At 36.5% G+C, this 19906-nt stretch overlaps 1 protein-coding gene, 1 long non-coding RNA gene and 1 pseudogene across 3 annotated transcripts in view; all 3 read left to right on the top strand.

Moving 5' to 3' along the window:
- Positions 1–19906, top strand: part of LOC310726645 (Fc receptor-like protein 5) — a 43222-nt pseudogene that overhangs the window by 13315 nt on the left and 10001 nt on the right. The window contains exon 10 of the transcript XR_014538359.1: positions 14184–14285. The product of XR_014538359.1 is annotated as an Fc receptor-like protein 5 (transcript). The remainder of the gene's footprint in view (positions 1–14183; positions 14286–19906) is intronic.
- LOC310726919 lies at positions 8385–10502 on the top strand. Its single transcript, XR_014533868.1, has 3 exons — positions 8385–8453; positions 10294–10329; positions 10467–10502. It is a non-coding gene; the product is annotated as an uncharacterized lncRNA (long non-coding RNA).
- Positions 10610–13954, top strand: LOC310726609 (high affinity immunoglobulin gamma Fc receptor I-like; the record flags this gene model as incomplete). Its single annotated transcript, XM_083542359.1, has 5 exons — positions 10610–10649; positions 10772–10963; positions 11206–11466; positions 13060–13326; positions 13689–13954. The coding sequence occupies 5 exons, from the start codon at positions 10610–10612 to the stop codon at positions 13952–13954; spliced, it is 1026 nt and encodes a 341-aa protein (XP_083398485.1).

The following is a 19906-nucleotide window of genomic DNA, read 5'->3' on the forward strand; positions in this document are numbered from 1 at the left end:
GGTTATTTATGAATCTGTCCTTAGTGGTTGGAATAATAGTCCTACCAGGTCGATAACGTGGTGAAACACGGTTAATCTGCTCTACCGGTAGTGTGTACAGTAGGAGATAATGGTCTGTGATGTCATCACTCTGGGGTAAAATATCTATATCAGTGACGTCTGCTCCGTGGGATATTATTAAGTCTAGTGTGTGGTTAAAACGGTGGGTTGGTCTGGTGACGTTTTGTTTAACTCCAAAAGAGTTTAGTAAATCGACAAATGATAATCCTAGGGCATCGTTTTCATCATCTACATGAATATTAAAATCTCCTACAAGCAGCACTTTATCAAAGCTGATCAGGAGGTCTGAGAGAAAACAAGCAAACTCATGAAGAAAATCAGCGTAGGGTCCTGGGGGTCTGTACACGGTGACCAGAGCGAGTTTTCTATGCATCTCTGAAAGTGCAATTTTAAGAACGAGCACTTCAAATGATTTAAAGCTGAATCCTAATCTCTGACTAACATTAAGAGAAGCACTATAAATGGTTCCTACACCCCCCCCACGACCAGTCTGACGGGGCTCATGCTTATAAACATATCCTGACGGTGTCGACTCGTTTAGACCCATATAATCACCTGGTTTAATCCAGGTCTCAGTGAGACAGAGTGCATCGAGATTATTCTCTGTGATCATCTCATTTACAATCAGTGCTTTGGGTGCAAGTGATCTAATGTTTAAAAGACCGAACTTTAGAACTTTGTTGTGTTTGTTTATCTGGCATTTTTCAGTTTTAACTGCAATAAGATTATTTCTGGATCTTGTGTATGTAATTCTTGGTTTTACTACACGAGGAATAGATACGGTTTCTATAAACTGAGCTGTGTGTGAACTTGTAACTATTTGGTCTGTAGTATGCGTGTTCTTATAGTTGAAGATTTCTTGATGTCTTACCAGTCAGATGGTGTGTAGTATCCTAGAGATGTTATCTGATAGCACTGCTGCTCCAACTCTGCTGGGGTGCAGGCCATCAGGGCGGAAGAACCTAGGACGCTCCCAGAAACAGTTCCAGTTATTAACAAAGAGAAGTTTATGTTCTCGACACCATGACTGTAACCATTCATTTAGAGCTAAAAGTCTACTAAACTTCTCAGCCCCTCGCTGGTAAGTGGGAAGAGGTCCTGACACAATGATCCTCGTTGTGGGTGATGTGCTGCGTACCGTCTCCACCAGGATCCTGAAGTCCCTCTTTAAGATCTCCGTTTGCCGCAGCCTGGTGTCGTTTGATCCGGCATGGAGAACAACCGCTCCGAAGTTCTCGTTCAGGATCGCGGGTACCTGCGCAGCGACATCCAGAACACGAGCACCAGGAAAACAGCGAGTGTGCACCTTACCTTTAGCTCGGGTAGCGCGGACATGCCGGACGATGGAATCTCCGAGAATAACAGTGTCGCGTTCCGTCTCGCGGAGGGGGACGAAGCGGTTCTCGGTCGAGATCTCGAAGGCCGGTGGTGGAGGTGGAGACGTCCTCGATCGGGGCTTGGCTTGTCTCTTCCGCCGCGGTCGCATCCAGGGTCCATGTTGCACCGGTGCCGGAGTTGTAGGTGCGCTGGGCCTGGGCATAGAAGCACGCGGAGTTGATGTGCTGGGAGCGTTAGGTTCAACCTGGGAGTTTACCTGGGATGAGTGCGCGTCCGCCCGGGATGTTTCCAGCGCCGCTTTCCGCTCTCGCAGCCGGTCATGCTTTACATGCAGCTCGCGAATCTGTTTCTCCAATGCCTCCATCTCCAACGCCACCGTTTGCAACTCGAACGAGTCCTCACCTGTGCTCGAATGCAGACAAACAACCGGCATAGTGCTTATCGTCACGAACAGATTTATTATACAGAGATGTGAGTGAGAGAAAATAAATATAAACAACACTAGTTATAGTCGAGTTAACTAACTACAGGCACAAGTCAGGAAGACAAAAACAATTAAGGATTATTAAAAGAGGAAAAACGGATAGATAGATAGCAAAGTTTGTTTGAAAGACGCCGAGAGATACAAACACGTAACTCGCGGCAAACAAGTCAAACACAGGAAGGCAGACTAACAGGTCTTTGAGGGTCAGAATTCTAGCTGATAGACAGGTGTTCAAATACTTATTTGCAGCTGTATCATACAAATAAATAGTTTAAAAATCATATATTGTGATTTCTGGATTTTTTTTTTTTAGATTATGTCTTTCACAGTGGACATGCACCTACGATGACAATTTCAGACCCCTCCATGATTTCTGAGTGGGAAAACTTGCAAAATAGCAGGGTGTTCAAATACTAATTTTCCTCACTGTATTTAGAATTGCGTATAAAGACAGTATGCTCAGCTACAGACAGGCGCTAAAAGCTGCTAGAGCTGAACACCTGAGCAAACTCATAGAAAATAACATAGAATAATCCTTTTCAGTACTGTAGCTAAACTAACTACAAATCAGGGCTCTGAAAATTGTGTTCCATCACAGTTTAGTAGTAAGGACTTTATGAATTTCTTCACTAAAAAAATAGATAACATTAGAAAAACAATTGTGGCAGTTCAACCTCTGACACCATCTCCTGAGACAGTGTTACCTTTAACTCCACAACTCCACTGTTTTACATGTATAGGACAGGAAGAGCTGTATAATGTTATCGCCAAAGCTAAATTGACAACATGTCAGTTAGATCCAATCCTACTAAATTACTGAAGGAAGTGTTATATACAATCGGTGAACCTCTTCTGAATATTATTAACTCTTCACTATCGTTAGGACATGTCCCTAAATCCCTCAAGTTAGCAGTTATTTAACCCCTCATTAAAAAACCTAATCTGGATCCAAACACGCTATCGAATAACAGACTAATTTCATAACTCCCATTTATGTCTAAGATTTTAGAAAACATTGTCGCTGCCCAGTTATGTTCCTACCTGCAAGAGAACAATATCTTTGAAGAATTTCAGTCAGGTTTTATGCCCCATCATAGCACAGAAACTGCTCTAGTTAAAATCACTAATGACCTGTTTTTAGCTTCGGACCAAGGCTTCATCTCGCTGTTGGTTCTACTAGATCTTAGTGCTGCATTCGACACTATAGACCATGATCTCCTCCTAGATCGCTTACAAAATTACATTGGCAATCAGGGACAGGCATTAAGCTGGTTTAAATCCTACCTGTCCGATCGTTACAATTTCGTAGATTTAAATGGAGAGCTATCCAGGCTAATGCAAGTAAATTATGGCGTGCGGCAAGGTTCAGCTCTAGGACCCCTGCTCTTCACAATATACATGCTTCTGTTAGGAAATATTATTAGAAGGCATAGAATTAGCTTCTATTGCTATGCTGATGATACTCAGCTATATATCTCATCTAAACCAGGCGATACAGCTCAATTAACTCGAATAACTGAGTGTGTTAAGGAAATAAGAGATTGGATGACCCATAACTTTCTACTTTTAAATTCTGATAAGACTGAGATTTTGCTCATCGGCCCAAAAACTAGTATACAAAAGCTCCAGCATCTCAACCTGCAGTTAGACGGATGTTCTGTAACCACTAGTTCAACGGTAAAAGACCTGGGAGTTATTTTAGACAGCAACTTGTCTTTCAAATATCATATCAACCAAGTTACAAAAACAGCCTTCTCTCACCTTAGAAATATTTCTAAGTTAAGAAACATGTTGTCTATATCCGATGCAGAGAAGCTCGTCCATGCGTTTATGACCTCCAGAATAGACTACTGTAATGCATTACTAGGTGGATGTCCTGCATTATTAATAAACAAGCTTCAGTTAGTCCAGAATGCAGCAGCCAGAGTTCTCACAAGGTCAAGAAAATATGATCACATAACCCCAATCCTATCGTCCCTACATTGGCTTCCTGTTAAGTTTCGAATAGAATCCAAACTATTACTTCTCACTTATAAAGCACTAAATGGTTTGGCTCCTATTTATCTATCCAGTCTTTTAACACGCTATAATCCGCCACGCTTCCTAAGATCTCAAAACTCTGGGCTTCTAGTAGTTCCTAGAATAGCAAAGTCCACTAAAGGTGGTAGAGCATTTTCACATTTAGCTCCTAAACTCTGGAATTGTCTTCCTGACAGTGTTCGGGGCTCAGACACACTCACCCAGTTTAAGTGCAGATTAAAAACATATCTTTTTAGCAAAGCCTACACATAACACACATCACATATCATAACTTTGTGCTCCAGAAAATCTGAGCACATGCACATTATCAACTTGTGCTGTTAATATCATGAACAGCAGCTATGCTAATTCCTCTCCACTGCTTCTCTTTCTCTCCCCATCCTGAGACACCCTGAGGTTTGGCCAGCTCCAGTCACCTCCCACCTCGTGATGATTACGGACCTTTGAAGAAGTAGATGCCGAACTCGCAAACATCCCGAACCATCTAGAGACGTACCAGTGCCATTTAGATCCCGCTACATGTGTGGATTTTGACATTGGACCTCCTGGAGTGTTTAAAGGCTCTGGCATGGAGAAGCTGATGCTGGATCTGTGATGATCACAAATGCTGAGCTTATAAAACTAGGAGCTACTAACCATATAGACTGTATAAGACTGCAGAAAGAACATCACTTATAATCTTATACTCCAGTAATCATGTTAGTTCTCACTCTCCAGTGTTCTGTATTGTTGAAAGATTTATGATCAAACTCTTGATGTCACCCAAATGAGGATGGGTTCCCCTTTTGAGTCTGGTTCCTCTCAAGGTTTCTTTCTCATAACATCTAAGGGAGTTTTTCCTTGCCACAGTCGCCACGGCTTGCTCATCAGGGACAAATTCACACCATTCACCTTAACTGTTGATTTGTGTAAAGCTGCTTTGAGACAATGTCTGTTTTGAAAAGCGCTATACAAATAAAGTGGACTTGACTTGACTTGACTTGACTTGAAATGTCCCTTCAGTAATATTTTCAACTGTGACAAAGTGAGATCTCTCTTGATTTTTTTTAGCATATTTCATAGGCATAATTAAGCTGATGGCTTACTGCTTCAATAATGTCTGCTTCAGCATGGTCCCTTCTCAATCCTGTATCCACCTGGGGCATCAGATTAGTGAATGACAATTTGTCCTGTTGTCCACTCTCACCAATCTGGCCACAGATTTTTAAATCTCTTCTCACAGTGACTTCAGGTGCAAGAGCAATACTGTAAATGCTTGCTGATCAATGGCCTATTTTGTCCTGCTTCACCCTTCATTCCTTTAATTCCACTCCATCATCTTTCTCCATCATCATCATTTTATCAATTTTCTGCATTCAGCAATTCAGCAATTCTGAATAACTTTGCTGTAACTCCACCTCATTCGCTACATCATTTTTGGCCTGAGAGATATCTGTCACGGTTTTATTATTGCCACCATTTTACACTTTCTCAAATATGCACCTCAATGAAGTTAGCAGTGAACACATATAGCGCTTTGCTACGTCTTCATACTAGTTTTTAATTATAGCAGTGGTCTAAGATGTTTTTTTAGGTCAAGGAACCATTAGGCTATATAGACATGGGGCAGGGACCCCTGATACAAATGTCTCAAACATAGCCACTGATTAAATAGAAACCAATCATATTATGCTAGTTATATTATGACAATTAGAACTATGTTGTTGTTGTAGTACATAAATTATTGTCTGAATATTTTCATATATTTTCAAATCTTTTAAAAAGATTTATGCATCATAAAAAGCATATATTTTGCAATTAAAATCACAATTTAAGTTGACAGTTGTCTTTTATTTTAATAGATTTGCAGCTTCATACATTTTCCTTTTACCTTCAGATAGACTACTGGTCTTATGAAGTATTCTACTTTTTCGAGATAGTGAATTGGTGGGTTTTTGTTTAATGTGAGCCAAAATCATAACAATTAAAAGAACCAAAGACTAAACCTACTTCAGTCTGTGTCTTTATTTAATACAATAGTTTCACAATTTGAGTTGAATTACTGAAATAAATGAACTTTTCCATGACATTCTAATTTATTGAGATGCACCTGTATATATAGTGTTATATGTATGACAGATATTGACAGAAGTACAGATTAAAGTGTCCCAGTGTAATTGTCATTGAGGTGACCATGTGCTGGTATAAAAGTGAAGCTGTGCTGTGTCAGTTCAGAGTTAAAGTGACAAGTGAAAGTGACATTATTAGTGTTTAAATATCTATACAAAAACCTGAGGAAACATTTTTGCCATATTCAAAGAAATTCTGTAAAGTTAAAATAATGTAAAATGTAACTACCCTCAAGCAAACTATAAAGAGCAATAAAAAGCAAAATAAGTATTTGTCATGATAACATTAGAAAATATTGTTCTTTAATACAATGTGTGCAGTTTAATAAAAAAATAGTGACTGGTATCATGGATCATATAGTATTGTCATATAGTATTGTCTGAAAGGTGTTCTATTGTGTAATATAATGCTTTTTTCTGTAACATTTAATTTTTCTCTTGAAATAGTGGTGTTTGAAAATAAACCAAATATAAGAAACCAAATATAAGGTGCACAATACTTAAATATAAAAAAAAAAAAAAAGCAAAATATTGGGATTGCAAAATATTTCTACACATAATTGACTTTAGGTTAAATTATTACATGTGCACTGCATTATCACTAATTATTTGACTAATCACAGTAGTATCAAAACTGTATTAATTGCAGTGTGTATATGTGTGTTAATAATATGATTATGTTTCTGCAGAGAATCGTAAGTCTGTGGTGATCATAAAGCCTGATAATCATGTAAATTCAGAACTGAAATACAGGAAGAAGGAGACACTGAGTGGCAGTCCAGCTGGTATCAAAACAGCAAGCCACCCCACAGAGTTCATGAGTTCAGCCTCAACTCAAAAATGAAGTCAGTGATGAATACAGCTGCAGAGGGAGGAGAAGTGACAATCAGAGATCAGTGATGCTGTTATTATTATTGTCAGGTGTGTGTGAATATTTGAGCAATGTTGAAGAACCTAGATGCAGTTAGTGGTCAAGGAAACTTAATGCAGTGGATGAAAGACATATCATTACATTAATTACATGCCATGCCATCGACAAAGAACTGATGGAACCAGTGGGACCCAGGTACACTCATTTACTTTTTGGAAATATCTGGCCAGAAGTGGTTTTCTATATATCGGTATATCGGTAGAAGAATTTTGAGGATAAAGCGAGGAAGGAGAAAAAGAGGAAGTCCAAGGAGGGGGTTTATGGATATGGTGAGGGAAGACATGCAGGTAGTTGTTAGAGTTCAGGGTAGTGTGGAGACGATTGAGCCGCTGTGGTGATCCCTAACAGGAACAGCCCGAAGAAGAAGTAGAAAAAGAAGAAGAAAAAGAAGAGGTAGGAAATTGTTGCAGGTAAGGAGAGAGTAAGGTCACATTGGCGGGATCTGGTGGCAAAACACTACAAGCACAGTAAAAAGTGAGAAGAAATAATAGAAACATAACAGAATTTTGACCATTTCAAATTTTTATCAAATATTTTTTTTAATCACAAACATAATTATATACAGAATAAAACTTGCAATGAAATGTAGGAACTCCTCCATTTATTGACGAATGGTGTAGAATATATATTTTAGAAGGTTCATTTTGTCCTCTTAAATCAATAGAATACTTGATTTTTCCAGAGGGACGTGTAAATCAAGTTTTGCTAAATGTTTCTCTAATGAGCCATTATTACTGCTTATTGTTCGCTTTTTCTGAAGAGGCATTGTAGAAAACTACCCTTTGCATTGACACACATCACCTGAGAACTTTTTCAGGCATTGGGTTGAGTGGCAGGTGCAGCATGAGTTTGGGAAATTGCAGTTCAGAAGATTAAGTTTGGTAGTGTAGTTGGCTAGGTGATGCTTTTGCTATTTCATGATCTGCCCATGTGCATTGAGGGTATGATTCTATGTCTTGATATGAAAGATCATCAATCACCCAACCTCAAGATCTAACAGTGGATGCTGGAACTTTCACTTCTGTTTTATGAATATTCCACACAGACCACACACAGTGAACAGCTGTGACAGTGTATCTCTGCTAGACTCTCAAAAAATAATCCATTAATCAATTTTAAATCATGCATTCATTTGTATGTATAGTGTGCATCTTTTCTTCATTTATAAAAGAATCTCGGTAATAAAAGAAAATGTCACTTAAGCATTTATCATACAAAAAACATTTGTGAAACATATTCTTGTGAAGGTGATGTTTGAAAAAGTAATGTTCTTCAAACTGCTATTTGTATTCATTTAAAAAAGAAATTAATTAATTAAGAAATTAAAGACATGGATATAGGGTTACATAAAAAAAAAAAAAGAAAAAAAAAAAAATGCTACTTGCATTAGAAGGAAGTGTCTCTGTGTGAAAGAAGACAGGAAGTGGAGTGTCTTCGAATGATTAGTCAGTCATTCCTCAGTATCTCAGGATGGAGCTCCGTGTGATGATCTGTGAGTAAAATTAGGATAATATGTTACAGCATTCACTAGATTTTAACATGATCACTACATTGTGTTAGTGTAGATCCGCATCAGCTGTGTTACAGAAATACTTTTATTTTGGTTATTGTGGTTGATGCAGATGCAGGTATACAGGTGGGTCTAAGTGTATAGATGAGTGCATGAACTGCTTTGTTTTGTTCTCAGTGACAGTGCTGCTAGTTATCGGACATGCTATTTAAATGTGACTAATGTCTTTCGTGTCTCTGTCTAACAACATAGATGGTGCACCACTGTATCCAATTTTATGTTTTATTCAAAATGAAAAGTGTTGATGTATCTAATTAATAAATTTTTAATACTTTAAATGTGAAACAACAGTGCAAATAAACTGCTAGATTTTTGATTAGAAGTGTTCCTTTTCTAACCATATCAGTTATGAGTGTAACAGACTTTACTGAGAAAACATTTGAGAGCATTTTTCCCATAACAGACATTTTTCACCATGTTACACAGTCCTAGCCTGGATATGTTCATTTATCCTGGACATGCTAGTGAGAGAATAAAAAGCATTGTCAGGAATACATCAAAATCAACACTGGACTACATTTCCCATAAGCCTCTGCCCCTCACTGGATCATGTCACCTGACTGTTTTGAAGCTGTATCATGTTTTCTGTGAATGCAGAACCTGTGGTTGTTATCTGTCACTTTCTATCTTTTTTTTTTTTTTTTTTTTTGGGGGGGGGGGGGGGCTTTATATTTATATGTTCTTTAAAATAAATAAATAAATAAATAATCTGCACCTGCATCCATCCTCAATTTCTTTACATGAAAATACCTTTTTGTAAATACTATTCACTACTGTAACAGGCAGAATTAATGCATAGAAAGATATTCCGAAAAATATTCAAAAGGAATTGCAAATTGTATTTGCAATTGCATTTTTCATATGTGGACGCATAAATTGTGACACAATCGAAAATGCAATTGCAAATCTTGCATTAGCGTTTGCGTTTTACGAGTTATGATTGTCATATTTAAATAGCAATATTAATTGCAATATTTGATTAGCAATATTTACATTTAATTAGCAATATTTGCATTTACATTTCCAATGCCTTGCACTGAAAGCTGTCAATCAAGTTTTAGGTACTGTTGCTATATCTGACAAGCCATGCTTCCATGACATAAACGCCTGTCAATCAAGCTCTTTGCGAAGGGTCAATCAACTGTGATCGACTTGCTGTGTGAGCATTATAATGTCGTCCACAATTTTACCAACTATTGTTCAAAACATTCTGCAAAAAAGTATTTTACTGGCATTTCTCCTCTAGGCTATAAAAGGTGAGTGATGTCAGCTTTCACTGCAAGGCATTGGAATGCAAATGAAAACAGTGCAAGGCTCTGAAAATTCAGATGCAAAAGAAATTGCAATTTCTTTTGAGTTTTAGCAGGCTACATACATGATGCAGAGAAAGTGAAAAGGCAAACGTGGTAATTAATATTGCTATTTAAATATGACAGTCATAACTCGTCAAACATGGGAAATGCAGTTGCAAAAGGACTTTGCTTTTCCATTTGAAATTTGGCAGTCACTGTGTGTTTGCAAAAGCGAAAACACAAACGGTAATGCAAGATTTACAATTGCGTTTGGATCATGTCACAATTTATGTGTCCACATATGGAAAATGCAATTTGCAATTTCTTTTAAATATTGTCCCTAAATATCTATCCATATTAACACACTTCTTGCAGCTGAAGTGAAACTAAAAATATATCGTTTTTGTTCAATACAATGCATTAAAATAAATCAGTGTTACATTATATTCTCTGTTCCTCTTCCCTTTTAGTGCTTATTTCACTGATCCGAGTTGGACAAGCTCAAGGTGATTTATTTTATATATATGCCTATGTTGTGTACATGTTGGATTTGTATTAAGGTAGAGAAGGTTTGTAGATTGTCTGCCAGAATTTCTGATGTATATATTGACATTGTGTGTTTGCATTTTAACTCTTTCAACAGTTAAACCAGTTCTGTCTGTGCAGCCGAATTCATCCCGGTTAAGAGATGATGTGTATACTCACAGCTCTAAAAAAAATGTTTACACTATAAAAATACATCAGAGACACAGATACACTTGTTTAGGGTCCAGTGGCACATGGCCAATGACACCACTGAGTAATGAAGTGACTATTTCAGTGATAGGTACATGTCTGACCTTACACTCGTGTAATATTGAAAGATACACAAAATCATACTAATATAATATCAGATGGACAGAGAAGGGTGTGTTTGACTGATGTCGTGTTTTTGTTGTAACTGTACAGAGAGACCAAAAGCTCTTGTGACTCTGCAACCTGATGGACAGATATTCAATGGAGAGAAAATAATGTTCGTATGTGAAATACAAGAACATTCAGATGCTGAGTGGACGTACATCTGGTTTGAAGATGGTGTTCAGATTTTCCCCTACAATGAAAGCAGAAACTATTCATTCACTGCTATAGAGTCTGTCAGTGGTAAATACACTTGCAGAGGACAGAGAAAAAGTGACTTTTAGAGCTCAGAGACCAGCAACGCTGTTACACTCACTGTGTCAGGTGAGTGTGTGTGTGCCTGTAGGATAAAAAGATTATTTATTTATGATAAGGACTTTTACATGGTGTCACTAACAGCAAGTCTTTGCCTGTATTAGCGTAGTTGTGATTATGATAAACATTCTAAACAGCACATTAACTGTTTGTTTCATCTCCAACTACAGAAAAACCTAAACCTGAACTCACATCAGACCTTAAAGGAGCTGCACTGACAGGAAACTCAGTGACTCTGTACTGTACACTGAAGCTGCAGTCTGCTGGATGGAAGTTTTACTGGATAAGAGACACACAAATCCGTGAGTCCGAGACTGAAACACACTCCTACACCATCAGATCAGTTAATGTCTCTGATGGAGGTCAGTACAGATGCAGAAACCCAGTCTACTACACACACTACAGTGATGCACTCTGGGTAAATGTTACTGGTGAGTCACAAAGTTTGCAGTGTTAAAAAAATAAAATAACTGAAAAAAGACCCCAACACCCCCAACCAAAAAGTGACCAAAAGATTTATCAGTTTGTATGTCAGTATTTGTTTGGTTTATTAGTAATATACCAATTATTATTACAATTAAATTCAATTACATTTAAATCTAAAATCTTATTCATGCATACTTATAAACTTTGTTATAATCTGTAAACTCAGATATATTCTGTTATCACAATTGTTTAGTTATAAAAACATTACTTAGTTATGCAATGTTTAGTCAGCTAAAGCAGCGGTCCCCAATTTCTTTGCGCTACGGACCAGATTAATGTCAGACAATATTTTCACGAACCTGTTTAGTGTCAGACAATATTTTTACAGACCGGCCTTTAAGGTGTGGCAAATAAATACAACAAAATAAAATGATATGACCGGCATAAAAACTGGTATTTTCTAAATATAATAATAAATGTGAATCCACTATGTGTTTTTTTGTTCATTTTGCTAGCTTTTGGTTTCAATTTAGCGGTAATGTATTATGTGTTAGCGGCCAGAGCAGCCCCTTTAAGAAGGTAGCGGATGTAGGTAACGCATATGACTGAGGCTTCATGACATGCATCAAGTGAGTCATAGACAGATGTGAATATAATTTTTTTTTAAACAACTAAATGACCTAAACACAACCTCAAAACACAATTGAGCAGTAGTGGCTGCTGACCATAAATTTAGGTTTGGCATATTTTGGGTTGTATCATAGGCAATATACTTTATATGACTAAACTATGACTGACTGCTAGTGGCCTAAGTTTTTTATTCAAATGATTGGATACATGCAGAACACTTTTGGCAGAAGTCTAGTGTCCTTGCACAATTCAGCCTGAGGGTGGTGCTCTAATTTTGACTGACAGACTCGACATATACAGTCAATTCACTTTTGTGCCTAATTTTAATTCACTTCCTTTTTTGTGGTTTCACACCAACACTGTAGCAATCATCTGACTATGCTGCTATATTAACTTGTCCAAGCATGGCTAGTTTCATTGCACAGATATAATGAGTTTTGCTAGGTTTTTTTTTTTTTATCTTATTTAGAGTGAATATTACTATGGGGTTAGCAAGTTAGCAATGTGTTTATATAAATATATATACACAGACCTGTTTAAAATCGTGTGCAATGGCATCCCAGAATAATGTAAATGAAAGTGTCCACATTAAAAACATTAATACACTAAAACAAAGTAAATTTGTGTTGACATTTGATAATAAAAGTTATTAATGTTAGTAATGTTGTATTGTTAGATCATTTAAATTTTTCCTTTTTTTTTTGTGTACAGATTGTGTCGCCATTCGTTTAATGATAAAATAGAGTAGGAGCATTTGGGATAAGTTTATGTTGATTTTAATAGAACACATTGCTATTTAGACAGTTGATAAATACCTGATATACACAGGCAGAGAAAATCTCTAGCTAGGTGTTAGACATTTTTAAGCAGACTGACTGTTTTCCACAGCAGCAGTGACACCTGGTGGATTTTTTAATGCAATGACACAAGCTAATACCGTATCTGGTACATTGCTTTGTGTATTTCAGGTGAATCTCCTTCAGTGTCTATAATCATCAATCCAAGCAGAGCTCAACACTTTACTGCTGATTCTATCTCACTGAGCTGTGAGAACCACAGAGACTTTGCTGGATGGACAGTGAGAGGATATACATGCAATGAGACATGGTTTGATTGTTTGTCAGTTTCAGGATCTACATGTAACATCAGCTCCCTCTCTCCATCACACACTGGAGTTTACTGGTGTCAGTCTGAATCTGGAGAATGCAGTAATCCTGTCAACATCACAGTGCACAGTGAGTCTTCATATAGCTTTATTATTAATAAAGGAAATTCAAATCAGTATAATTTTGTGTCCAAATAGGAAAATACCTCAAGAAAGGATCATGGACATAACTGGAATAATGTATAGACTGTCATTTTGTTACATATTTTTACTTGACTTTTATGTAATGTAATATAATTTACAATATATAAGATAATAAATATAATTTTATTATTTTATTATTATATTTTTGTTTATAATGCAATGTTTCTTCAAAAGATTTTAGTTTGATACATTTTAACACGCAATAAATTTGATCTTCTGCATGAAATTAGGTGGTCTTGTGCAGATTTCACTGAAGCTGTAAATAAGGTGCTTTTCTCTTTCCTACAGATGGTGATGTGATCCTGGACAGTCCTGTCCATCCTGTAACTGAGGGACGTCCTCTGACTTTACGCTGTTTATATCGCAACACAAAGATCTCAGACTCTGGTGTTGATTTTTATAAAGATGATTTGATCATCCAGAACAAGACTACAGGAGAGATGATCTTCAGTAGTGTCACAAAGTCAGATGAAGGTTTCTACCACTGTAAACACCCAGAGAGAGGAGAGTCGCCGAAAAGCTGGATATCAGTCAGAGGTGGGGAAATTATTTAGTTTATTGAATATAGAATATATCAAAATATATATATTTTTTATTATATATTTTTTAATATTATTATATATAAAATATAATAAAAATAACTGTAAAAAAAAAAAAAAAAAAGTAAAATAATAGGTGATGTTTTGGTGTCATGTCTTGTATTTATTAGAGATTGTTCTACACTTTACACAATATTATAATTATTATTTTACTCCTCATCATATAAAACTCCTAATTGCTCAGACGCAGAAGCTCCAGTGTTCAGGCTGATCAGCAGTCTGGTGATGGTTTCCGTGTATCTGCTGCTCACCATCATTGTGGCAGTGAAATGTTACAGAGCTCGAGGTAAAAACATTTTTAGTATTTTTCTACATTTTACATAATAAACATACTGACATGCTGTAACAAAAGAAACATTTTCTATTAATTAATTATTTAATACTACAATTTAAACATTTCCACAATATATATTTGATAGATTTACAGTAAATTTTGGAGATTAAACGTCTGAGGTTACAAATAGTGTACAGAAAATTAAAGTAGAGAAAAAATATATTAAATAATAATTTATATTTAAATGACGTTGATATAATTTATTTCTTGCTCATTATATAAACACAGTTTTACTTGGGACACATTTATAGTGTAATAGCAAATGTGATATCTCAAAGTTTAATTAAGTAATTGTAAAATCCTCAATTAATTGATAATTTTTATTTGACAGTTCAGACTGATGATGACAACATCCAGAATGCAGTTTTAGAGGAGTAAACAAACTTCATCTACAGTATACAATATTGTTGCTATATAAAGTATTTACTAGATAATCTTGTTTTTCTGAAGTCGATAAGCTTCCTAATGTGGAGTAAGAATGCATTAAAAAAAGTGGTAATAAATTATTTTTTTAATCAATAAACAAAATGGAAAGTAAATGAACAGACGAGAAATCCAAATCAAAACAACTTAAATGCAATACTTAAATATTGTCAGGAAGTGCTGGTGATTGGGTGAGTGGAAGGGAGGACCCAAATGTGGGATGCCACAGGGGTAAGATGAAAATAAAAAAACTGTTCTTAAGTAATAACGAGGCAGGCAGAACAGGTACAGGATCGGGAACAGGATCTAGGGTCAGAGCCAACAGAGACAAGGCAAAAACACAACCCATGTTCTAAAAACAGGCAAACAGGGGTAATGCAGGCATAGACGAAAACAAATCCAAAAAAACAGTCCAAAATTCAGAGAGCTGGTAAACAACGCAACATAGGCATAGCAAAAAACCAAAAACCAAAAACAGTCCAGAGTCCAAACCAAAAAAAAGGAAGGTAGAGCAGAACAGGGATCAGGAACAAAAATGTCTTCCTAAACATGGTGATGATTTATGATGTACTTTTTTAACATGAATCATATTTTAGCTCATGATCTAATTTATTGGCTTCAATAATTGATGACTTGATGACTGTTTTTAATGAAGTATGAGAGGAATAGTACATGATCATAAGTGATTATTATAGAAGAAAATATGGATTATGCATGTGTGTTTGTTTAATGTTATTAGGGTTTTTAAAATAAAGAAAAATAGAAGTGATTTTAATGTTAATAAAATTATTTTATTTCATGGTTTGTAGACAATGGTTTTATAAATGAATCGTATTTTCTTGTATGTGATGCTATGTGGAGGCAATAAAATGTGAAAATAAAAAGTCTGAAATTAAGGTTAACAGAATGTGTGAAACCATCAAGTGAAAACTTTAAATCAGTCATTATATTCACAATGAGGATCAATTGATAATTGATCAATTAATCAATTGATAAATCCATAATTTAGTAATAAAAAAAACATTTCATTTAGTTTTGTAGGATTTTCATAGCAACTTAGAAGTTCCATCCCACAGGGTATTAGACAAATCTAACTTAGAAGGCTATATAATTGTTTTTGAGATTGGTAATGCAATTATTGGCGATAGTTTTACAAGAAGTTTGCTGCCAAATTAGCACCTTTGTTGTGTAAGGAATTTAAGGAAGACCTTGTCTCTCCCCTATCCGTGACACAGGCTTCTTATCACAGGATTATATCAGTCCTTCTTAAAAATGATAAGGATCCGTTTATCTTATCATCCGGTCAGTTTACTCTGCTGTGATTATAAAATCCTGGTAATCAGAGTTGAGCCAGTCATGAGAAAGGTAATTCATCCAGCTCAAACTGGGTTTATTGCTGGGAGGAGGTTGTCCTCCAATCTTGTCACTTATATAATGTTATCTACCCAAAAATAATTTTAAGCCAATTTGGCTTTGGCCCAGTGTTTTGTGCTTTCCACTCTCTAGGGGGACAAGGCAGAGTTGCCCTCTGTCCACCACTGCTTTTTAATATTGACATCGAGCCTATCACAATCCTGTTAAGGAATACAGATGGCCTACCTGGAATATTTAGGGAGGGACATAAGCATAAGCTACTGCTCTATGCAGACGATCGCCTACCCTTCCTGTCTAATCCAGATTTCTCTTTGGCTGGAAAGATTAACTCCATTAAAATGACAATACTACCAAGATTTTTGTATTTGTTTCAGATTGTGCCATTTATTCTCAAAAAATTTTTCAAGGATGTGAATAATTGTGTTTCCATGTTTCATTGGGATAAGAAAATTCCTTGCATAAGAATAGTAAACAAGCTTTGCCTTCTGCCCCTATCCTGTTAAATCCTCTGTTTGCTCCTTCCCTTATAGATTCAGCATTTCAAGTGTGGTTCAGAAACAGAATTAGCTGTGTTAAGGACCTTTTCAAAAATGGCACATTCATTTCATTCCAAAAGCTAAGTATGGACTTTGAGATCCCTCAGTCTAATTTATTTAGTTACTTACAAGTCCGTAGCATCATTAAAAAAACACTTCTTACCTTCCACGAACCAACCAGAAGGGGGCTGGATAGAAGATATGACATTATTCAAAGAACCGCCTCCCCATCTCTATATTATACAAGGAGGCAATGGAAGGAGGAACTGGGAATAGAGATATCAGATACAGCCTGGCAAATGCGCAACATAATTGATACACTCGTCTTCTGTATGTATCAGACTGACTTTTACAGGTCAAGGTGATTCATATGCTACATTTGTCTAAGATCAAGCTGGCTAAAATGTATCCAGGGTCAGATTAATCTTGCCCCAGATGTGGTTTGTAATCAGCAGACCTGAGTCATATGTTCTGGGGATGCCCCAGATTAAAAGTTTTATTGGATAGACATCTTCAGAACATTCTCATCTATATGTAATTAAGATATGGATCCTAATACCTTGACTTCCATTTTTGGTGTAGTGCTGGAAGAACTGCAGTTATTGGCTAATCGAATAGAAATCATCGCCTTTATCTCATTATTGGCTGACACCTGATCCTTCTCAGTTGGACAAAGGCAAGGCCACCATCTCACAAACAATAGGTATTGGAGGTGATGTCTTATCTTAAACTTGAGAATCTTAAGTATACTATCTGAGGTTCCTCTGGAAAGTTCTACAGGGTCTGGCAGCCCTACTTAACTTATATTGAATTGTCATGGTCTACTATTTGGTGTAGAACATGTGAGCTAAGAAGAATGTTGCTTATGTCTATTTGGTGTAGAACATGTGAGCTAAGAAGAATGTTGCTTATGTCTGTGTGTGCATTATGTCTTATGTCAGCATCCCTCGGCCGCTGTCATAGATTCACCCTGCCACGCCCCCCACAGTAGCTGTCATGGTTCCTCCTTATACTTTGCCTGCCAGGATCACCAACAGCTGTGGCTCGTTAAGGACTAGACTATATAAACTCACATTCTCGAGTCACAGGCTGTCGGTTCTTGAATTGTCATGCTGGTCATGCTGGTCATCAGCCTGCCCGCTGGTTCTGTTTCCAGACGCTGTGTCCATGTGCGGATTACTCTTTGCCGTTGCAGTTTACTTTCGTTTTGGATTACTCGTCTCGAGCGGATATTCTTTGTTTGTTTTCTCGACACGGCGACTGTGAGTGTTTCTTTGTTGAACTGACTGAATAAACCATGATTGAGTTATTTCCGCTTCCGCATCCTGTCCATCAGCATGAGTGTGGTTGTGATTGCTTTGTAACATTTAAAAATCAATAAAAAATATTTAAGTAAAACTATAGTTTGTTGTTATAGTGTAGGTGAGTGAAAGTATTGACTTTGAGTAAACCTCAACCTCAGTACAGTTCTTGTGAAATAATCCTATGCAGCATGGATAGCTGTTCATCTTGTGCACTATGAGTCTAAAAATCTACCATTGATTCAGGATCAGGATTTGTCTGTGTCACTGCATTAGGATTTTCCATCATCAGATATAATCTCTATAATAAATGTATATAAATTTTTTTTTTAAGAATGTTATGTATTCTTCTAAGCATGCACTGGATTTTGGTAAGTGGCAATCCTTTTATTGTGACAGCACAGATAGACTCTGGAAGAGCCATTACATTTTAATTGAACATGTGAGAGTAATATGCCACAACCTTTGCACTGAACTGCTTCAACCTTCTCATCAAGCTGCATGCACCATCCATGCACCATCCAAGCCATTGATAGAGGACCCATTGGCAATAAGCTTCAAGTCAAAGTGCTCCAACATGAACTCATATGTTTCTGGTAACTCTCTTGCTCAACCCCCTAGTTCTCCTTGGCCTACACTGGAAAAGTATATGCTGTAAGTGACATAGTTCTGTGACAGTAACCAAATTCTTATATGGCAGTATTATTAAGTAATAAACAGGAGGAAAAGCGTCAAGAGGAAACAATGACAAGTCCTGACACAATTGAGTCTCGGCAGACTACGAGATGCTTGCACAGAGCCTTAAACCATTGCTCTCACAATCTCACTGCATTTTTTTAAATGAGGACAAAGCCTAAACATAATTTCCAGCAACAGTATATATAAATCTATATTATATAGAATAGAAAAACATTTAAGGAAATGCATAAACAGCTACAGATTTTTTTTTTTTCAAATAGCAAGAGGTTACTGTTAAGGAATGAGTTAATTGGAACATATCTAACAATTATTTCACTTATAGAGAGAGAATTAAGATCACAGAAAATTTTAAACATCAATAAAAGAAAATATTATTCCGAATGATACAGGTAACCAATGGTCATTAACTGTGACAAAGGCACGCACGTTTCTCATTTTCTGAATATTCCAGTCCTCAGAAATACTGCAAAGGTTTAGCATTAATGATTTTTTTCAACAGGGCTCATTATTAAACCTGGCCTATCAATTCTCGACACATTTTGATGCAAATATTCTCAGATATCATTAGATTGCAGACTTTGCTTTGAATATGCCACTTTAATTGCACATAGGTTTAATTGCAACTCCAGTTAACTAACTTTATGATTTTGTCACATAATTCACATAATCACATTTTAAATTTCATTTTTTGTTAGCTATATGCTACAATTACAAGCTATATAGATTTTCCTCAACTTCAGAATTTTGGGATCGTTTGTGCAGACACAAAGTCCAATCAAGTTTATTTTAGTTCCAGGTTGCAGTTTAATGAATACATATGCAAGGCACTCTATTACAATGGAATGTTGCACTTTGGAAAATGTTGACCAAAGAGAGTTGGTTTTTCTTTGGTCTTTTAGTAAAAATAGGACGCTGTACTATTTAGACCAGGATAAAGTTCCATTAAAAGTTCCCAGAAACATGGACAAGTAGGACCTGTTGTTGACAGGACACTAATCGTTGCGAAGGAGGACCATATATACACTTTACATACGGTAGATACCAGTTACAAAGACTGCTGACATTAGACTCGTCTTAGAATTAAGCTGATCAGCTAAGAATCAAACAGCATTTTCACATATGTATTTAAAGTAGTAGTGTCTGCCAGAATACTGACAAGGGATACAGTAATTGTGTGTGTGTGTGTGTGTGTGTGTGTGTGTGTGTGTGTGTGTGTGTGTGTGTGTGTATGTGTGGGTTG

Source organism: Silurus aristotelis, assembly GCF_946808225.1.
Source record: "Silurus aristotelis genome assembly, chromosome: 5".
In the NCBI taxonomy this organism is placed as follows: domain Eukaryota; kingdom Metazoa; phylum Chordata; class Actinopteri; order Siluriformes; family Siluridae; genus Silurus; species Silurus aristotelis.